At 49.7% G+C, this 20,735-nt stretch overlaps 1 protein-coding gene across 1 annotated transcript; it reads left to right on the forward strand.

Moving 5' to 3' along the window:
- The first annotated feature begins 7,371 nt into the window (after nucleotides 1-7,371).
- LOC117061716 (T-box-containing protein TBX6L-like) lies at nucleotides 7,372-19,441 on the forward strand. Its single transcript, XM_033174658.1, has 9 exons — nucleotides 7,372-7,413; nucleotides 10,710-10,842; nucleotides 12,303-12,405; nucleotides 13,599-13,763; nucleotides 14,845-14,991; nucleotides 15,642-15,712; nucleotides 16,023-16,108; nucleotides 18,094-18,316; nucleotides 18,946-19,441. The coding sequence occupies exons 1-9, from the start codon at nucleotides 7,398-7,400 to the stop codon at nucleotides 19,364-19,366; spliced, it is 1,365 nt and encodes a 454-aa protein (XP_033030549.1). The 5' UTR covers nucleotides 7,372-7,397; the 3' UTR covers nucleotides 19,367-19,441.
- The last annotated feature ends 1,294 nt before the right edge of the window (nucleotides 19,442-20,735 follow it).

Here is a 20,735-nt window from a genome sequence, read left to right on the forward strand (position 1 = left end):
CCCCAGGCGCCCCATCCGCTTGCTCCTCCGCTGCACATACCTGAACCATCAGGGCATTTACTCAACCCTCTGCGGTCACTGTCTTGCTTGTCCATCTAGAATCTGATTCTGTCATTGCAGCTGAGGCTGCTGTAGGGCTTTTTTTATTTTGCAACACGCGGTCCTGATTTTCAAAGCAATTTTTTTTGGGGGGTGGGGGTGGGCGTGTTCCACGTATTAGTTGCAGATTACGAGATTATAGGGATGGATGACCAGCACTAAGAAAGCATCTTCTGTTTTCCTGCTGTCACGGGGAGATTAAAGGTGACTTGTTTTAATTCTTCCACTTGTGAGATAAAGGCTGCCTCTGCTTGCTCCCAAGGATTTATATGGGCAATTAGAGGCTGGAGTCTGAAAGGTCTCAATTAGGCGGTCAGGGGAGGGATCTCTTTACAAGCACCTCTTAAGAAAACTCCCATTAAAGGGAAGCCAGGCCATCAGCCTCTGCTGCGTCAATAAGTATTGAACAAATTAAAAGCCGTTCTCCTCCTAGTACTTGGCTGCTTGATTTAGTGTTAACGTTTAATAAAAGCCCAAGTTGGGAAGTCACATTCTGGCAGGAAATGGCTGTAAGTGGAAAAGGGGTTGTGGCCCTTCTCTCAGTCTCCCCTTTTACACACCCCACTTGTAGTAACCCCACCTTTTCCCCTGGGCTGCCTCTCAGCCCTCCCTACCTTGCAGGATTGTAAAGGTAAAGGTACCCCTGACCATTAGGTCCAGTTGTGGATGACTCGGGGGTTGCACGCTCATCTCGCTCTATAGGCCAAGGGAGCCAGTGTGACTGAGCATGACTGAGCCGCTTCTGGTGAACCAGAGCAGTGCACAGAAACACCATTTACCTTCTCGCCGGAGTGGTACCTATTTATCTACTTGCACTTTGACGTGCTTTCAAACTGCTGGGGGGGGGGGCAGGAGCTGGGACTGGGCAACGGGAGCTCACCCCATCGCAGGGATTTGAACCGTCGACCTTGCGATCGGCAAGCCCTAGGCTCAGTTGTGTAGACCACAGCGCCACCCGCATCCACAGGATTGTAGGCGAGGGTGAAAAGGAGAGGGGAAATTCTAGACCATTTATGCTGCCTTGATCTCATTGTGGGGGAAAGCGGGATATAAATGTAGAAATAAAACAGATCAGCTAACTTTCTTAACAAGCAGCTTGCAAGTTTCTTCCTGGAAGCTGCTTATCTCTAATAATTGCCAAAATATCATGGGCAAAGGATGAGACTCCAGTTGAGCAATGGGGCCACACTTAAGCCTTATTAGAAAAACTGACCAGGCCCCTGAGAGCTGTTTCTGGTAATTAAGACAGATAAGACTTCTATATGAAAGACAGAGTGATTTCCTGGCATGTGTTAGTGTTGCAGATGGCAAATTGCCCCTGCCACCGCCCACTGGCATTTAGGGAGGGATGTTTGGGGATAAATACCAAATGGCATAATTTAAGAGGACAGAAGAACCTCTTCCCTCTTATCCTTTTTGTTGTATCCTTTTTGTTGACTGTAATTGTTGTTCCCTGAACGTCTTCTATTTTCTTGTTCTGTTTTCTGGAAAACAGGAAAAAGGTTTTGTGAGAAGGGATGGAGAGCACAATTATTTAGGCATAAGCTTGTGTATTTTGCACCGGGATTTGGCTGGCAATATTGGGGGTTCTTGGGAAAACAAGGGGGATCTTGACAGACTGAAATCTGACACACACACACACACACACACACACCCTATTCAATCGCTCAAACATTGGAAGTGGAGGTATTTGTCTCTCTGGTTGTGACCATCTCACAGAGATATCCTAGAGCTTGGGAGCAAAAACTACGAAGCTCAAACTGGATCTTCTCTGGACTGCTTGGGTGGAGTCCATTTGGGGCACCTGGGTGGCCACTGTGAGAACAGGATGCTGGACTAGATGGCCAGATCCAGCTGCTGTAGGAGTCTTCTTAGGCTCCTTCTTTTTTTAAAGGATCTCCAAAAAGAAATCCTGAAGCATTACAAATGGGTCAGAGGTGGCACCTCCTAGCCAGTTTGATTCTTTCCCTGCCTCCTGGTGAGATGCAAATCTGCTTTCCCCCCCCCTCAAATGTGTTTGTGTGTGTGTGTGTGGTTAGCAGGTGCTCAGTCTGTCTGCTACTTCATATCTCCTTTTGCCCAAAAAGAGAATCAAGGCTGCTCAGGGGCAGAGTTGTGTAGTGTGAACGGCCCTCAGCTGCACACTTATTGGCTTGTGTGTGTTTTAAAGGAAGAAGCCAAAAGTGATTGTAAAACTAAGGAAAGAGAAGAGAGTAAACGGTCCATGTTTCTGCCACCACCTCTTTGCATTTCCACTACTTAATGGGGTAATAAATTCAAAGGGAACCAGCCCATTTGGGCTTTAATTGGAGGCTCGTAAGTGGTTTTCTCCCCAAAGACTGGCGTCCACATCCATGACAACAAAGTTGCCGGCCACAATGACAGGCAGGACCCAAATGTTCCCCTCCTCCCAAGTGCCAAGTAGTTTCCTGAGGTCATTCCATGGCCTCACATCTTTGGCCCAGCAGTGTCAGATAGAGTACCACTCTACATGGAGGCTCAATCTGGCTCATATGCACAGATAGGCCTGTTCCTTCGTTAAAAAAAAACCCATATGAGTTAGTGGCCACCCCTGCAGGATCCACCCGCCTGTCCTCCCCAGATCCACTTCCTATTTTTGGCTGACCAAAGCAGAGGACAGGAAAGCCCTGGCAGCTGAGAGAGAGGTCAGCAGATAACAGCAAACAGGTGCAAAGGGGAGAAAGGTGTTTTTTTTAAGGAGGGAGGGGACCTTGGGGGCGATGACTCCCTCTCCTAGCATAATTTCACACCAAGAACAGTTGATTGAGAGCATTGGGGGCAGCCCCTGTCCTCATCAGGAGCTGTGTTTGCTGCCATACCCAGGAGGTTCTCCTGGTCTCTAGGTCAGGAATTGGCTCTGATGTGACCAAAACATCACTCAATGGGCAGCCCTGGAGCTGATCGTAGGCACTGGAAGTGCCACCCCATCGGTGAAGACATTGCTGCACCAGCGGAACTCCCCACCACCACAGCATGGCCTAGCTCTCAAGCCCTGCCATTCCCGTCAGAAGCTCACAGCGACGGCAGGCCAAGGGCTGAGGTAAGTCAGGGGTTTCCCTTCCCTCATTTTGGCCTGCTTTTCCACCTCCCTTCCGCTCCTGGCAGAGTCTGTTTGGTCTGAGGCACGAGAGATGCGCTAGGACGTGGCCTGGGTGATTGTCACGCAGAAGATGAGGGGGCACCCCACTTCCTCTGGGGGTGGCTTGAGTGCTGCCTTCCTCTGAAGCTGAGGAGGATGTTGTGGTGCGAGCCCAGATCAACATCCATGGCCTCAAAGTACCTGCATGTTGGCTGGATGATATTCATAGAATCAGGAAGGGACCCTGAGAATCATCTAGTCCAACCCCCTGCAATGCAGGAATATGCAGCTGTAATAAACTAAAATCTGCCCTTATTACCTTATGGGGTACACAAGATACACAGCTGTCCCATACGGGGATCGAACTTGCAACCTTGGCATTATCAGCACCATGCTCTAACCAACTGAGCTATTCTTGCCTCTGTCCCAGACGAGCTACACTGCCAATTTTGCACCAGAGGGGGGCACTTTGGGGTCTGTTGTTGGGGTACCACCTTTTCCCATAGTGGGGGATTTGGCTGCTCAAGGTGGCCGCAGGTTGAAGTCCATTTAGACCTGAGCTCGGCGCCTTCCATTGATCGGCCCCTGGCTGGTCCCTCTGAAAACATGATCCTGGACTTGGTGGCCTGATCCAGCAGCCACATGTGGTTTCCCCCTGCCAACCTGCGCCTGCCTGTGGCTCACAAGAAGGTCCTGAAGCAGCAGCCACATTGCAGAGCCTGCAGGATCAGGCCAAAGGGGGCCCCGTCTAACCCAGCCTTCGCTTCTCAAGGTGGGCTTGGGGGGCTGGCCCTGATCCTGCCTCTCTGCCTGCCTGTAGCAGGGCCTGTTTACTGCCTCTGCATCCACTGGGGAATGAAGCAAATGTCCAGAAGGCCTTCTCTGCTCCTCCCAGCCCATCCTTCAGCTCAGGCCCCCATGGGACCTGCCTGGAGCGGCCCCTCCTGCCCCCTCAATCCCTCCTCCAGAGCTATCAACACTTTCCTCTTCTCCCTTGAGAACTATTCAGAAGCTCTTTGAGAGATGCCAATAAACTCTTTGGTGTGAAAGTAAAATTGCTGTCCCATTCTCTCCCCACCCCCAATCTTTAGTTGCCACTAATGGGATGGCTGCTCTTCTGAATGCTGCTGTGGGTGTCCCCCCTCACCACTCAGAACTTTAAGCTCTCTCAGATATATATTTTCTCTCTTCCTTCCCCCCCCCCACCCCATTTTGGCCACTGTGCAGCTCTTGTGTAGGGCTGGACATCCCCAGAGTGGGGTGTGTGTGTGTTCACTCTGTGGGCAAAGGGGCCACCTCAGCTGGATGCTGGACTTTGCCTGCTGAGATCCTGGTTCGAATCCCCCCGCCCCTTGGCTGCAAAGTTGGGGGTGCGGCCTGGGCCCCATAACGATTGCCAAGAACCAAAAGGCTTGCGGGCCGGAGTGGGGGGGGGGACGAGAAGGAAAGCAGAGTTTGTTCTGTGGAGGAAGTGGTGTGTGTGTGAAATGCGAGGATTTGGCCACAGCCCATGGCGTCACACCTGGGAAGGGGGTGTAGTGGGGGGGGGGTTGATGTGCCTGCCATGGATCCCTCCCCAGAGCGGTCAAGGGAGCTGGAACTGCTCAAAGAGGAAAAGGGCCCAACTGGGCCAGAAAAGACAGAGGTACAGCTATCTAGTCCTGCAGCTTTGGCGCGCGCGGAGGGGGGGCTGTGGGGGTTCTGCCTGATGGGCTTTTTCTCCTGTCCCCTCGCACTGGGGAGGGGGTAGTGAGGGTGGCAAGGCAGACTTGACTTTCTTCCTCTTGTTCCTAAGGCTTATGCCCAAAACATCTGAGGAGCTTCTGGAGGGTCAAGTCTGCTGAACACTTCTTTATTGTATCAAGAAGTGGGTGCTGAGCCCAGCTGCATTTTTGCTCTGCTTTATTTCTCTCTTTCTCTCCCACTGCCCCCAGCCCAGAAGCTAAACCAGGGTTTCCCAAACTTAGGCCTCCAGCTGTTTTTGAACTACAGTCCCCATCACCCCAATCACCGACCCTGCTAGCCAGGGATGATGGGAGTTGTAGTCTAACAACAGCTGGAGACCCAAGTTTGAGCTAAATGAAAGGTACGCAGTTAAAGAGCGCAGGGATCCTGGGTGCATCTACTTCCGAGTTGCTCTGTGAGTTAAACCACAGAGCCTAGGGCTTGCTGATCAGAAGGTCGGCGGTTCGAATCCCCGCGATGGGGTGAGCGCCCTTTGCTCAGTCCCTGCTCCTGCCAACCTAGCAGTTCAAAAGCACGTCACAGTGCAAGTAGATAAATAGGTACCACTCTGGAGGGAAGGTAAATGCCGTTTCCATGCGCTGCTCTGGTTCGCCAGAAGCGGCTTAGTCATACTGGCCACATGACCCGGAAGCTGTACGCCGGCTCCCTCGGCCAGTAAAGCGAGATGAGCGCCACAATCCCAGAGTCGGACACAACTGGACCTAATGGTCAGGGGTCCCATTGCCTTTACCTAAGTTCCCCCCAGTGTTCTACACAGAGGAGACCAATGAAGAATAATAGCCGTGATTAGCAAGGGTGTACTCTGGGCAGAACTTGGTTGCATACAACCCGCTGGTTTCCGTTAGGCTTACTTACAAGTAAACATGCGTCGGATCGCAGTCAGGTTCTAGTCAGAGGAAGAGCATGGCCTGGGCAGCGATGAAAGGAGGCGCTGCAGCTGCCTGTGGAGCTCTTTGAAAGAGCACTTGGCTTTGCATTTTCTTCTCCCGGGGATGTCAAGTGGCTGTGAAGCATTTCGCATCTTCCTTCCATGCTGCTAACTAACCAGGAAGGAGTGGGGGTTTGAGGTGGAGAAAAATAAGTCTCCCTCTTGTTTTGCAAGAATAGGAGTCCTTTTGAGCAGCCCACTCCCTACCCCTCCAGATTCTGGATAGGACCCCCCCCCCACACACACACACCTCCATCCTCCTCCTTCCTTACCTCCCAGTTGTAATTTATTAATTCGATTTATATTCTGCCCTTTCTCCAAAGATCCCAGGGCAGTGTACCACATTAAGAACACATTTTACAGAGCATCAATAATCGAAACCTGATAAAAAAAGTGTAACAGGCAGCATAATACCAAATCAATCACAATAACAGTACTCCCCTGTTTAGATCTGTCTTCTGCAAGACCCATAACAAACGGGGGAGTGGGCTGGATTCTGCCTTGGAGCAGCATACTTGGGCTGTGGGCACGTTGCTGTCTTAAAAACACAGCTAGTTGTTCTTTTCTCCATTTGGATCAAAACCAGTTTGGCAGCGGCCGGGTGGGGGTGGGGGGACCAGATGAAAAGGCAGCATTCCCAAGGATAGCACCGGGCTGTGGTTGTGGCACCCACTGGGTGCAGACTAGAGGGGCTATTGGGCTGGTCCACAATGATGTGCAGCCAGTGAGCCTGGCGGTTAAGCAGAAGGTTGGTGTTTGGAGCCCAACCACGGATGGTTCTGGGGGGCAAGAGACCTGCGTTGCAGGGGGGTTAGATTCTACCATTCTATGAACCGGTACTTGAAAATGCAGCCAGTTCTGGGGAGGAGCTTGGCTCAGCAACGGCAACAACAAAAACAACATCCCGAGGTGCTTGCGCTTTGGAAAACAGAAGTGGATGAGGACGCATGAGAAGAAGGGGGGGAGCTTCTGGCTTCTGACCCCGCTTGGCCACTGGGCTTCAGTGAGACGGGAAGCCCTGGGCCGGCCAGCCACTCTCAAGGTGAAGCTCTGTGTCAGTGCGCCAAGAGGGAGCCCATTTGCCTCTGGGTTATGAACCCTGGCCCTGGTGTAAGGAAGGGGGGGGGTCCCTTGGTGTGGCTGCCCCCCTGGCACCTCCTGCTGCTTGGCTGGTCTGAGTGGGCATTAGCCGTCCAGGGAGGGGCCTTTCCTTCTCCTGGTGGGGTTTCCTGTATCTCAAAGCCATGTTAATTCACTGGGCTTCTCCACTCTCCACTCTCCAGCCATTGCAGGGTTGCAGCAGATATTTCCTCTCTTTGTTCCTGCTGGACATCAAAGGTTGGGGGGGGGAGAGAGAGAGAGACGGGGCTGGCTCCTCCCCACTTGTTAAACCTTCATAAGCCAGGAACTCACCTTGGCTTGAAGCTGAGCTGAGTCTTTCCTCCTTTGGCCTCTCTGTTGTGTGTTTGGATCTGGACTCCTTATCCTCACGCATCTCTCTGGCTCCTTCCAGCACCTGGGAAGATGCAAGCTGGACCAGGTAGGTGATGACCGTTCCTGGATTTCTTAAGCCCCAGAGGGGAAGGGAGGGAAACTGTGCCCTCCTGGGCTTGCTAGGCTAGTAGTGGTGTCTTTCTGGACAGTAGGCACAGACCAAAGCCCCAACAGAGCCAGGCTGCGCTCTTGTATTGATCGCCTCTCCTGGATTGGGACCCGAATGTGTTTTATCTCGCGAAGCGTGGACAGCCTGCTGTCTCCATGCGCCCCACACAGACTGTGGGGCAGGACTGTATTGAGGAAAACCTGATTTCAAGGAAATATCAACCATCTGACTTTCTGAAGTTGTTAATGTTTGATGTCGTATTCCGTTTTAATTTGTTGGAAGCTGCCCAGAGTGGCAGGGAAACCCAGTCAGATGGGCGGCATGTGTTGTTGTTGTTGTTGTTATACCCCACCCCAGTCTAAACGACTTCTCTTCTTCTGCACCCCCATCCAACAAGTGGGTTTCATTCTGCCTTTTTGTGGGTCTCACAGGTGGTCAGAAAGGCCTCCTGAACTTTTATTTCTGTTCTGGAGCTCAGATGCGCTTGCTCCTCCTCCGCTGGTTTGCTTAGCAGAGGGTCAGAAACTTCTCCTGGGGCCTTCAGTGGTAACTGAATCTGTTCCACCAGCAGGCTGTGACTGGTGAAATGCTTCATGCTGTAACTCCGTGACCATGCTGAAGGCAGCCCTGTTCAGGGAAGTTTTTAGTGTGCGATGTTCTGTTGTGTTTCTACTACTTTTTGTTCAGAGCCACCCAGTCAGACAGGTGGCATATACAGGTAAATAATAAATTTTGTTTTTGTTTTTATTCTGCTCCAGAGCAAATGCTCCGCCGATGTAAGGAGACATCTGCTAGGGATGAAGGACATTGTCCCCCGGTGATCCCAAATGGTCAGGCTGCCCTGCCATTTGGGCTGAAGGCTTTGCTTGTTTGGGGGAATCTGTTGGTTGGGGGCTGTTTGCTTCTTTGTGGTTCAACCTGGGGAAATTGTGTGTGTGTGAGTGAGTGAGTGAGAGAGAGAGAGAGAGAACAAACCCAGGTCCCTGGAGTGCTTTGCTTGTCTATCAGGGGATGGCAGATGCCTCTTAATGGGGAATTGGGAGGGAGGCAGAAGCAGGGACTTATAGGAGGTTCAGCTGAAACCTTTGGGGATCTTCCTCCCATTTTAAAATCTGTTTTGTATCAACAACTAATATATCAGCCAAAGGCATGCTTTCTGTGATTTATTCCACAATTCTTTCATTTTACACCACACTGAGCTACAATCTAGCCCCAAGTTGACGAGAGATTGGCATATGCGCCAAGCAAATAACACACACACGCCTCCTACACCAGAACAATCCCTTGAAATTTAAGCGTTTTCGTTGTGACAATTTGATGAAATCGTTTGCTCCTCTAGATTAAGAAAGTATTTGAGAACTTGCTTCTTGTTGATCAATGGGCAGTGCTTCATGCCAGCCCAAATAACCTTCTGTCAAACTCTGAAACTTGCTTCCTGCCAGGCAAAATCGCCCCCATCTTTTGCAAACAAACAAACAAACAAACAAGTGCCACCACTCAGCATGGTTGAGCAAATGCCAGGGCGCCAGCCTCTTAAATGTCCCAGGTATTTGAAAAGAAGCAGCTCTTAATTTCCCACAGAATGTGCTGCAGTTGCCTTGCACAGAAGTCTTCTCTCTTTTTGGAGCCCTGGGCTCTGCCTCACGATTCCCCTCTCTGCTACTGTGAAACCCACCTCCCTTCCTCTCTTTAAGGAGAAGCAGTTTGAGACCATTGGGGGGGGCAAGCACCCTCCTTTGCTCAAAAGTTTTCTTGGCTCCTTTCAAGTCCCTGCTGAAGGAGATGGAGCCTAGTCTGGCAAGGTGTCACTTCTGCAGGAGTGCATTAATGCTGAATCAAAGCAGGAGGAAGTTGGTTTTGCTGTTTGTCATTAAGAGGTTCACTGAGACAAACTAAGCACTTCTGCACCCCCTCTCTGGTTGACAGGGAAGCTAAATAAGCAAAGAATCCCGATCCTTAAAATGTTGTTGTTGTTGTTGTTGATCTTAAAATTATTTCCCCTACTTAGTTCAGCTGGCGGCTTCAGGATTGCTATCTATCTGTCTTAAATTGTTTTGGTTTTTAAAAAATCATTTTAATGTACCAATAATTATTTTATATTTCCCAGTTTTTTTAAAAAAAAACATTTTCCATTGGTTTTAATTCTACATTTAATACTGTACTTAATGCATTATACTGTTTTTTATCTGAAGAAGTGTGCATGCACACAAAAGCTCATACCAAGAACAAACTTAGTTGGTCTCTAAGGTGCTACTGGAAGGATTTTTTATTTTGTTTTGACTATGGCAGACCTACACGGCTACCTACCTGTAACTGGTTTTTTTATGTGCTCTGTTTCCTCCCTCCCTCCCTTCTCTACTGGTTCTTGACCGATATATATATATATATATATATATATATGTGTGTGTGTGTGTGTGTGTGTGTGTGTGTGTGTGTGTGTATATATATGTATAATGGGTTTTGTTCTTGGGCTCCAGCTCCCATCAGCCGCGCAGAAAGCAGAGACAGTTGTAAATTATGATGGGAGTTGAAGTTTTCTATCTTTCCCCATGCTCCCCAAACAACAACAAAAAACCACACTTTTTCAAAAGACGGGTTGGGGACAGGCGATTTCTCCTTTGAACAGCTTGGATAGCTCAATTGGTTAGATTGTGGTGCTGGATAACACCAAGGTTGCAGGTTCAATCTCGATATGGGACAGTTGCATATTCCTGCATTGAAATGAGTTGGACTACTAGATGATCCTCAGATTCCCTTCCAACTCTATGATTATATGAAAACCGTAAAGAAATGTGTTCAGTGTTCTTGCTGGCAATGCCCATGGCCCTCTCTGGGTACCAAGCCACAGGGGAAATTAGCAGTTTAAGCAAAAAAAAATTATCCACTAAGTATTAAAAGCTGGAAGGACAGCAGAGTCAACCTTCAGGGGTCAGGCAGAGCTTGGAGGAAGACTTCCTTCCGCTGGAAGGCACAGCATTTGGGGGTGCTGGAGGGGGTTGCCCTCCTTTGATAATGTTGGAAGCTTTTCTCAAAGTCTAGGGTGATTGCAGCCGGCTTTGCTTCTTGCAACAAAAGCAACCAGGAGTCTTCCAGCACCCTAAACTCTTTAACACATTTATGGTGGCCGACATTGTCACGGGCTGGTCCACGGCAGCTGAAGCTGTCCAAAATTTCTTTGTGGTCCCCCCCCCCCCCGCTCAAAGTCCCGATTCTGTCTTTTCTTTCCATCTAAGATGCCAAAACTCTTCCCGAATCTTTGGAGGCCTCGTCTCCTCACAGCTCCATTGCGGTCACCCTCGAGGATGTGGACCTCTGGATGAAGTTCCACCAAGTGGGAACAGAGATGATCATCACCAAATCTGGCCGGTGAGCTGAACCCTGTTCTGTGCCCTTTTGAACTTCTGTTTCTTTGAGGCTTAAATGGGATGTGGCGGCAAATCCTCCTTTAACCCCCACTTTCCCAACCTCCAGATGTTTGGGGGCTACGACTCTCTCCAGCCTCGCGATCATACAGCTGGAGCTGATAGGAATTGCCCAAAACATCTGGAGGGCACCAGGCTATGGAAGGCAGACTTCAAAGTTCATTGTCCTTCCCTGGTTTCCTAGAAGTTTCTTCGTATTGTCATTTCCTTATGAATTTGAATGAAAGTAGTAGCTCAGTGAAGAGATGGCAGGCACCCTTTACATGTCGATTATCGCAGCAATTTCAGGCAGGGCCAGGGATGTTGATTGCCTGAAACTCCAGACAGCGGCTGCCAATTGCTCAAATAAAAACATTCCTCTTTAACCAGGCCTTTGGCTGATTGACATCCAACGGCCTTTAAAAATGTGTTAGGGAGCGGGGGGAGGGAATTATTGGGTTGTTTTTGTTTTTATTATGTATTTCATATATTTAATATGGTGATTCTGTCTTTTCAACCACCCTGAGACCTGCAGAGAAAAGGCCGGAATATGAATGTAATTATCAGTCAATCAATCAAAACAGCTTCTTCGGTTCCTGATTTCAGAATCCCAGCCTCCGTTTCAGTTCATTCTTTTCAAAATTATTTTGGCAAGATGGAACAGATGCCTATTTATACTTAGTAGGACTGTAGGTCAGATCCTGCAAAACTCCAGTGCCACAAACCCCAAAGGATGCAGTTTGTTCATCACCCTTTCCCTGGGAAGGGCTCCTTTTTTGGGAGCAGCCCTCCCCACTGTCCGCAGATAGGCCTCTGGGCATCTTGTTTGGTCCTGCTGGGCTCTGGGCCCCCTTTCTTCCTTGCCAGGGGTAAGAGGAAAAACCTCCCAGCTGCAGCTTGGTTCTGGTAGTTGAGGGCAGGGGCTTACTGTAGAGGAGACCCACCAGCATAGCCACCCTTCCTGCAGCACTTCTGCCATTCCATTAAATAAATCTGGTCGGCTTCACATCCAAAGTCAACGGCAAGAAGGCAATTCAAACATTATAAACCTGAGATGGATCCTAGAGAAATGCCCAACAAGGCCCCGTTGAGTCTAAGCAGATTTAAGGAGGAGCTCCTGCAGGGGTTCCTGGGCTTCAGGACAGGAGAGGTCCCCCAATATCCCTCTTTCAGGTCCTCCTTAGTTTCTCAGCACTTTAAAAACAATGATGAGGCCTAGAACCTCTATCTAAAAGAAACTGTGACCTTATTCCCCCTGCGGCTGCACAAGCCATCAGCCCAACTTTGAAGCCAAGTTTTTTTCTGGTCAATGCTGAGATTGGCCTGAGGGCACAGAGGAAGTTCATGGTCTTTCTCGGTGCCCTCTGAAAAGCTTCACCCTGGAGAGACCTGCATAAACAGGGCCATCTTTCCTCCTCTCCACAGGCGGATGTTTCCCCAGTGCAAGATCAAAGTTACGGGCTTGATCCCCTATGCAAAGTATCTCATGCTGGTGGACTTTGTGCCGATGGACAGCTTCAGGTACAAGGTAAAGGCTTTCTCCGGTGTCTGGGTGTGATCCAGGCTCCTTCTAACTGGTTTAACAGATTAAGGGCCCAGCAATTACCGGTAGGCAGAATCCTTCTGAGAAAAGTGCTCTGGTGTGTATTCCTCCTTTGCCAGCCTAAGTGTCCCCCAGTTGTTTTGGGTGACTGTGCAGGCAAGCAAGGGCTGGTGGGAGCTGTAAGTCCAAAATGTCTGGAGGTCTCCAGGTTGATGAAGGCCGTTGTCTGACTGGACATGTTTTGTGGAGCATTTTAGGCACGTCTGTTGGGGTAGGGGAAGCAGCAGTCAAATGGAAACACGTCGATAAAAATAGGTTGTGAGAAGGAAACCTCCATCTGGCTTCAAATTACTAGAAAGGAGATTCCGGCTAAAGAACTTTCTGAAATTTTTAAGAACTTTCTGGTTTTTAAGCAGAGGTTGGATGTGTTGCGTATTTAGCAGGTTAATTGCGCTGCAGAAAGCGTGCTGGGGAGGCCACACGTTCAGGAAACAATGAAGAAATGCAAAAATATATTTTGCTTGGCTTTAATTACAAAAACAAAAACTCCTCTGATCATAACTCTATAATTATGACCCATTCACCAGGGTACCGAGAGAAGTACACACTGCTTTTTATATACTTTACCCAATTGCTGACACAGCTTAATCAACACCAAGTACCGGTAACAGCACCTGCTATACAGCTTCACAGCTGTAAAACTAGGTCATGACATTTACTCTGGCCTTTAAAGAGATCAACAATGAACCTTAATATTTAAATAAACCATTCAGCAGGATGGCCGTCTGCCATGGATGCTTTAGGTGAGATTCCTGCATTGCAGGGGGTTGGACCAGATGACCCATGGGGGTCCCTTCAAACTCCGCAATTCTATGGATCTATTTTCGGGGCACTTGGGGGACTCTTGAGGGCTCAGGTCCGGAAAGGTTGAAGCAGCAGCACCTGCAGCACCGGGAACCTGGACCTCAGCTGCTTGTTCAGCTCAACCTCTCTTTTCCCTCCACGGGAGGGGGGTCCTCCATGGCCGGCAAACCCCACCCCCCTGCCCCCAAGCTCTGCAGGATGATTGTGGGATCACTTCAGGAGTGATCCCACAGTTCAAGCAGTGACCTGGGAAGTGAATGTGGTGGGAAATGCAGGGGGGAGTCTTTCATCTTTTCTCTTCCTCATCCCCCCAGTGGAACAAGGACCAGTGGGAAGTTGCTGGGAAGGCGGAGCCGCAGCCTCCTTGCCGGACGTACGTCCACCCGGACTCCCCTGCCCTGGGCAGCCACTGGATGAAAGAGCCCATCTCCTTTCAGAAGCTCAAGCTGACCAACAACACCCTGGACCAGCATGGCCATGTATGTCAAGCGAGGGCCGGGGAGAAGGGAGGGGGTTTGTGCAGCGAGACATTAGGCAAAATTGGAGGGGAGGGTCAGGAGAGGGGAGGCCTGAGGCAGGTGAAAGAAGGGCCCAATCCACTGCAGCGCCCTCTTGCATGGCCCTCATTGGGGCTGCAAGACAGTAGGGCATGTCCGGGGATAATTGAGACTGACATTTCCAGGTGTCAAAAAAAGGTTATTTATGTATGCCACTACTGCAGACCGTGTTTTGCTAACCCCAAAATGGAAAATGAGCGAGGTCCCATTTAAAGAAGCATGGCAACTTAAGTTGACAGAATATGCACAACTTGCAGAAGAGAGCAAGAGGAACATACGTTTAGAAAAGACTGGAAAATGTTTGTTGAATATATGGGAAATACGGTAACTGTGTACAGCTGAAAACGCTGGCAGCATTAAGATAGATTCAACAGTGTAAATAAGTTTTGATGGATGTAATAATGGAATACTGAATGGTATAGTTTATGTAAAATATGCAGGGATTTATGATATGTAAAATGAACCATGGAAAGAGAAGGGAAGTCATTGATATCTTAAGGATGTAAAAATGAGTACTTTAAATTGTAAAACAGAACATTTAATAAAAAATACATTTAAATAGTAGGGCATGTCTGCTGCTCTTAGGTGGAATCTACAGACATATTAAAAAATGCCTTATTTTTTTTTTGAAAAATACATTGAATTTGGCATAGCTCACTGTCGCTATCTAGTGTCGCATTTGTATATTGCACTTCACAACACACTAAAAAAAAATTATTTGCCGCTGTACAGCTGAGTCTTTAATGGCATCTAAAATCAGTCTGGAGAAGGATTTGATTTTGCTTAAGCAAAACATCCTGGCTCCCCCTGCACAAAAGTGCTCTCTCGTTCTCTCTGTCTCTGGACAAGGCCTCCCCCCACAACTGCACGATGGCAAGCACCCCTTGACGTTCAGCTTCAAACACTGGCTGAGGTGCTCCCTCCTTTTGTTCCTGACAGTAGTAGGTCCCACTGAAGGAGGCTTCTTGACTGAATCACTTCCTCTGTGTCTCCCTCCCTCCAGGTCATTCTGCACTCCATGCATCGCTATAAGCCTCGCTTTCACGTCATGCAGGCAGACCACCTCTTCAGCACCCACTGGAGTGCCTTCCAAACCTTCAGCTTCCCAGAGACAGCCTTCACCTCCGTCACGGCATACCAGAACGAGAAGGTGCGCAGCAAAGGGTCGACTGGGCCCTCTCCCTCCCTGAGCCTCTGCTACAAAGGCTGTGGAGTGCTGTGGCTGTTGCTGCTCGTGGACACAGCAGGGCTCCCCAAATATAGGGGGCCTATATTCAAAACGGAGGGGAGTATTGAGTCTGGAGCATGTTCCGCAGGACACCAGCCAGCCCCGGTCTTACGCAGCCCTTCCTGGCAGCCCATGTCCCCACAACACATTTTGCACAGAGCAGCTGCCTTAAAATCTCTGTAGACCCAGGGCCTAGTGGCCGTAAATACTGTGACAGCTACCCGCAGGATCCTCTTGCCCATACGTTGCTGCAGGTGGCCCCTTCCAGGGGTCCAGTGGCAAAACCTGTGGCTCAGACACACTCTGAGCCAAGCTGCTGAAGGACAGGCACCCCACACACGTTGGAAAGGTGGGGGGCACTCCGGCCTGCAAAGAGGGGCAAACTAAGGGCTGGGTTCTGCATGTCTCTTGGGACTTTCCTGAAATTTCTCTGCAAAGGCAGGTTGGGGAGAAGAAGGGGCAGCTCTCTGGTCCTCAACCAAGTTGGAAAGGCAGGATCCCAAACGTGGGGCAGGGCAGGGCGATCAGAGATGCATGTTTGGTGCTAACACTAGACTCTTGTCTCTTCCCAGATCACAAAACTCAAGATCTACAACAATCCATTTGCTAAAGGCTTCCGGGAACATGGGAAGAACACCCGCAGGTGGGTCAAGGGCTGGTTTGGGTGGTGCCTTCCAGGTGACAACAGCCATCACCAGTGGAGAATGGCCTAGTGGGTCGTATCCTGCATGTGTGGGTGGGGGTTTTGGGAGACCTGTTGAAACGCCATCTTTTGGGACCTGCCCTTTAAAAGCCACAGTTTTGACTGTTCCTGCATGACAAAGAAGATCTTATGCCATATTAAGGCATCTGTGGCAAGCCCAGGGCCCTACGCTGCTCCTCATCTAGCAGGGGTTTGGAAGGTCCAATCCAGAGAGCTGCAAAATGCCTACCATTGACTGCTCTTTCCTCAGAGAGGGAAAAGTTCAGAAAAACACTTCAGCCAAAGGTCAGAAGAGGACATTGATGGAAGGACCCACACTTGGCGTGGAGGAACCAGGTAACAAGCAACAACCCTGCCAGGTATTGGGTAGATGCATCACCTGCCTTGGTAAAGGTAAAGGGTAAAGGGACCCCTGACCATCAGGTCCAGTCGTGTCCGACTCTGGGGTTGCGGCGCTCATCTCGCTCTATAGGCCGAGGGAGCCAGCGTTTGTCCGCAGACAGCTTCCGGGTCATGTGGCCAGCATGACAAAGCCGCTTCTGGCGAACCAGAGCAGCGCACGGAAACGCCGTTTACCTTCCCGCTGGAGCGGTTCCTATTTATCTACTTGCACTATGACGTGCTTTCGAACTGCTAGGTGGGCAGGAGCTGGGACCAAGCAACGGGAGCTCACCCCGTCGCAGGGATTCGAACCGCCGACCTTCTGATCAGCAAGCCCTAGGCTCAGTGGTTTAACCCACAGCGCCACCTGGGTCCCTCACCTGCCTTGATCCCCCCCTAAAAAAAACAAAAAACCAGGGTGCCTGGCATTTGGCTGACTTCACCGAGAGCTCGGCAGGTGTTTATGGGCCACAGTGAGGTGTAGAGATGCGATGTTTTCCCTTCTCAAATGTGATCTCAGCAGAAGTGTGAGCTGGTGCATTTGCTACTACAGACAATTTATTTCAACAACAAATGTATTTGCATTTGGGAAAAAAATTACAGTGGTACCTAGATACTTGAATGGCTTGGCTCCCAAACGCCACAAACCCGGAAGTAAGTGTTCCGGTTTGCTTGAGTGCAGGAAGCTCCTGCAGCCAATCGGAAGCTGCGCCTTGGTTTTCGAACGGTTTTGGGAGTCGAACGGACTCCCAGAACAGATTAAGTTTGAGAACCAAGGTACCACTGTACAGCTGATCATGCAGATGGGGGAACCAAAAGGCTTCTCAGAATCCCCTGCAATGTCCATTCTATATCTGGCTCCCCATTTCCAAAGCATGCTACAGGTATGCTGGAGGCTGGAGATGGAGGAATGGGTGGCAGTGGAAAGGAGAGGCAAAGTGGGGCCCAGCCAGAGTCCGGGCAGAAAGGAACCACACTAGTGGCTTAACAGGACATCCTTTTCAAAAACCAAACTGGTTCTGCTTTCTAGTAGCTACAGGTAGAAATAATCCAGTGGCAGACCCACCCACACTCTGCTCTTCCCCACCCCTAAAAAAAAAGTACACAGCTTGTATAAATTATGCCAGTATTTATTTACCCTCTTATTTTGTCATTCCTTCTGAGTGTGTTAAATTAGGAAGAGCTGCCACCCAGTCAGCACAAGTCATCTCGTTTGGCCCTCAAGCATCCCATTAGCCACTTTGGTGTGATTGGCTTAAAAAAAGAAAGTCTGGGGACCTGATCTAGATGGGGGCTGGGGGGGCTTCAATTCTTTGCCCCCTGCAGGCATTCCAGTCCAGATTGGGGTCCTTGAACTGGCATTGGAAAGCAAAGCTCCCAATGGAGCAAAGGGGAACTTCTCCCCCACAGCAAACGGCAGGTGAGCACACACACCCCTGCAACATCTGGATTAGGCCACACAGTGAAGACTTAAATCCCCCAACTCCATGCCAGAGTTTGAGTTTCAGTCACCCCCTGCACACCGCATGTCAAGTCATGCAGTTGCCAAGTACTTAATGGCCCAAGACACACATTCCCCAAATATTTGCAAAAGCTAATTTTTATGCAGATGCAGCTGAGCAATGGGTGGGCTGCATGTTTCTGCCTCAACAGCTCTATGCAAGCAAAGCCAAAAGTGAGGGGCGGGAGCGGAGCTCTGGGGTCTGCTATAAAAGATTTATCCCCCTAGCTAATGGCATGATGGGCACCACCCACCTGTCCTTAGGCTCCGAGGCCTCCTCAGGTGAGCCCATGACTCTTCAAGCAGCCTCCACACAGATGCTGTGTTCAGGTGTAGGCACCAGACCAGGTAGATGAGGCGGCTTGCAGGCTTTTCTGCTGGGAGATGGACATGGTAGAGGAAGCTCTCGACTGTTGATTTTCTCTCTCCTGTGTGTCAGATCTTACGAGGCATGAAAACATGGAGGTGAAGGAGGAGAGCTATGCCATTCCAGTCGGCAACAGCAGCTACCCCATCTGGGTCTCGGAGCAAAACAGCCACCCGTCCTCCTCTGCCCCTGCAGAGGCTCTGCCTCAAGGGGTGGAGGAGAGTGCAAGGACCACCCAAGAAGAGCAAGTGCCAACACCTCCCCCGCCTCCCTCTTCCTCCTTACAAGCATACAGGTAAGAGTCGGCTGGGGATTGTCTCTGCTCCAAGGGGTGGCTCTTACTGGGTCCCAGAAGCTCAGGCAAGGGCTCTTTATACCATTCCACTGAGCAGCTTTGATTTTCTTCTCTGCGCTCCAAACATACCTGAAACCATTTTTATGCATCGTAAGAATAGAATTTGTAAGCCACCTTGCTGGGGCGGTGAGAGCCAAAAGGCAGCAGAGATATATTTATATATATACACACACACACACTCAGAAACACAGTCGGGTCAAGAGGCAAACACTTTCCCATGCGACCCCCCTCCGCTGGTGTTCATTTCCATTAGCAGTGAATGAATGAGCAAGCAATTCCAAATTTAAAAGCTTTTAATTGCCGATTTGGCTGGTTTCCACGTGGAAAGGTGGCAGACAATGCACAGTGGGTGGTTAGATGGACAAATGGGGTGCTGCCCTTGTGGAGTTAAGAGGTTTTCTTGGGTGGCATGACAAGGGACCAAAGCCCCAGATTGCATTTTTACGCTTTCTCAGAAGATGCCCACCTGTGGAGGCTGCTAGCCATTTACCCAGCAGGAGCCCTGAAAGGTCCTGCTTCTTGAGGTGGGCTCTGCCTTGTTTCCATCTTCTTCTTGGCTTCTCTTTTAGGTTTCACGAGGCTGGCGAAGGCTCCTTTTCGGGGGCCCTCCGCGACAGAGTATCTCTCAGTGAATTCCGAGCCAGACCCCCACAGCTGGACTTTGCTGAGCAAGACCCCAAACTAGCAGATGGCGGCTTCGCCACCAATCTCCCCCCACTTCCTGCTACTCTCCCTACACAGGACTACTCTGGGATGGTGGCCATGGCTGTTGACCCTGCAGGGAAAGCAGGATCCCGGAGGCCCATGTACAGCCCCTACACCCCTGACCAAAGCTTCAGCCAGTGGGTGGTTCCTCCACCGACACCCTACCGCCCTATGAGCTACTCTGGGTTTCCTACAGACTACAGTACGCAGGGGCCCTCAGGCCACCCCCCAGGCGCCATGGCAGACTGGAGCCAATATTCCTTGTTCCCCTATGCCTGCTGGTAGAGGGCTAGGAGGAAGACTTGAGGGTAGGGGAGACTTGGTGAGATCTGCCTTACACTTCTTGCAAAGAAAGGCTTCTTACCCGTCCCCTATGCATTTCTCCACTAAACAGCAGCCATTCTAAACCCTGGAAAGCTTGTTTGGAGCATGTGCCAAGACGCTGGCTTGGAAATACCATACCACACCCACTCCTGCCACCCCAATCTCCTTTAATAAAATGGCAGAATATTTCATTGGTTTTTGAAGCCCATTCACACACACACACACACACACACACACACACACACACACACACACACAGTGCTCTGGGCAGATCTCTTCTCTCTCTTTTTCCACCTGACAAGGAGACACAGAACTACCTACAAAGGCACAAATCTCCAGCAAGAGAAAGGAGGCCTTATGGAAAAGTATTAATCAGCCGAAAGGCCTCTAATCCATCCATTTGCTGCAGGTAAAACAGTAACAGTGCCCCCTTTCTCTCTTGTGCCTTGCCCCAAATCCTAGGATGGGACAACTGTTAGGGCGTGGATCACTGCTAGAGCTGTGCATACTCCCTACCACTTCTCAGAAGAAACTGCAAGTTTCTCAGTTCCAGGAGCGATAAAGGAAATGTTGCTTTAAGCATATTCAGAGAGTGTTCTTTTCTAAATGCTAGGAACCAGTGACATGCAGGGTAAGATACCCGTTCTCTTGCAGCCACAAGAGCACTGGGGAAGGGAATGAGATCCTCTTGCACAGAGTATCTTCTGCTATCGCAGGAAAGCCTGATGTTGGCAGCCAGCGAACATTCAAGGCATAGATGACAACTATTGCTGCAAGTTGGATGCATGTTTTATTGAGAGTACGCAAACTGGGCAATGACTGGGTGTGGGACCTCCAGTGAAGTAAACTAAGAAAACAAAAAAGGCATTAATTTTAACAAAAGACACTCTGTGTGTTCTAAGAATATATTTAATACTGTTAATTCTGTAGCACAAAATAAAATAAAAACAAGCTATGATGATCCCACAATAAGGCTTAAAGCATAACACATTATTGCCTGAAATTCAAATGATACTTCAATTATGTAAAAATGTATGCACAGTGAAGACTGTCTTTTAAGTACAAGGCCACCTTTTTCCACCCTCTGCAAAAAAATGGGTCTGGATATGTTTGCATTTATAACCACCCAAACTAGGTCAAGAGGAACATTTACAGCTCCCCAGAACGCTTCTACTGGTCCCACAAGGGAAGCGAGCAGTCAAGTGTCGCGTTCTGCTGGAGACATCAGAGTAAATCAGTACACACACAGGACAGCCAACCCAATTCCAGAATGTTCATTATACAATACAAAAAGTTATTGCAGGCACATGAAATGGCACAGCGAATGCTT

Source organism: Lacerta agilis, chromosome 17 (assembly GCF_009819535.1).
Source record: "Lacerta agilis isolate rLacAgi1 chromosome 17, rLacAgi1.pri, whole genome shotgun sequence".
In the NCBI taxonomy this organism is placed as follows: Eukaryota; Metazoa; Chordata; class Lepidosauria; order Squamata; family Lacertidae; genus Lacerta; species Lacerta agilis.

Bases quoted from the DNA above. Each gene is read 5' to 3' on its own strand.
- LOC117061716 (XM_033174658.1), top strand. The intron at 13,764-14,844 runs GTATGTCAAGCG...CCCTCCCTCCAG, and splicing joins CCCTGGACCAGCATGGCCAT to GTCATTCTGCACTCCATGCA. The intron at 18,317-18,945 runs GTAAGAGTCGGC...CTTCTCTTTTAG, and splicing joins TCCTCCTTACAAGCATACAG to GTTTCACGAGGCTGGCGAAG.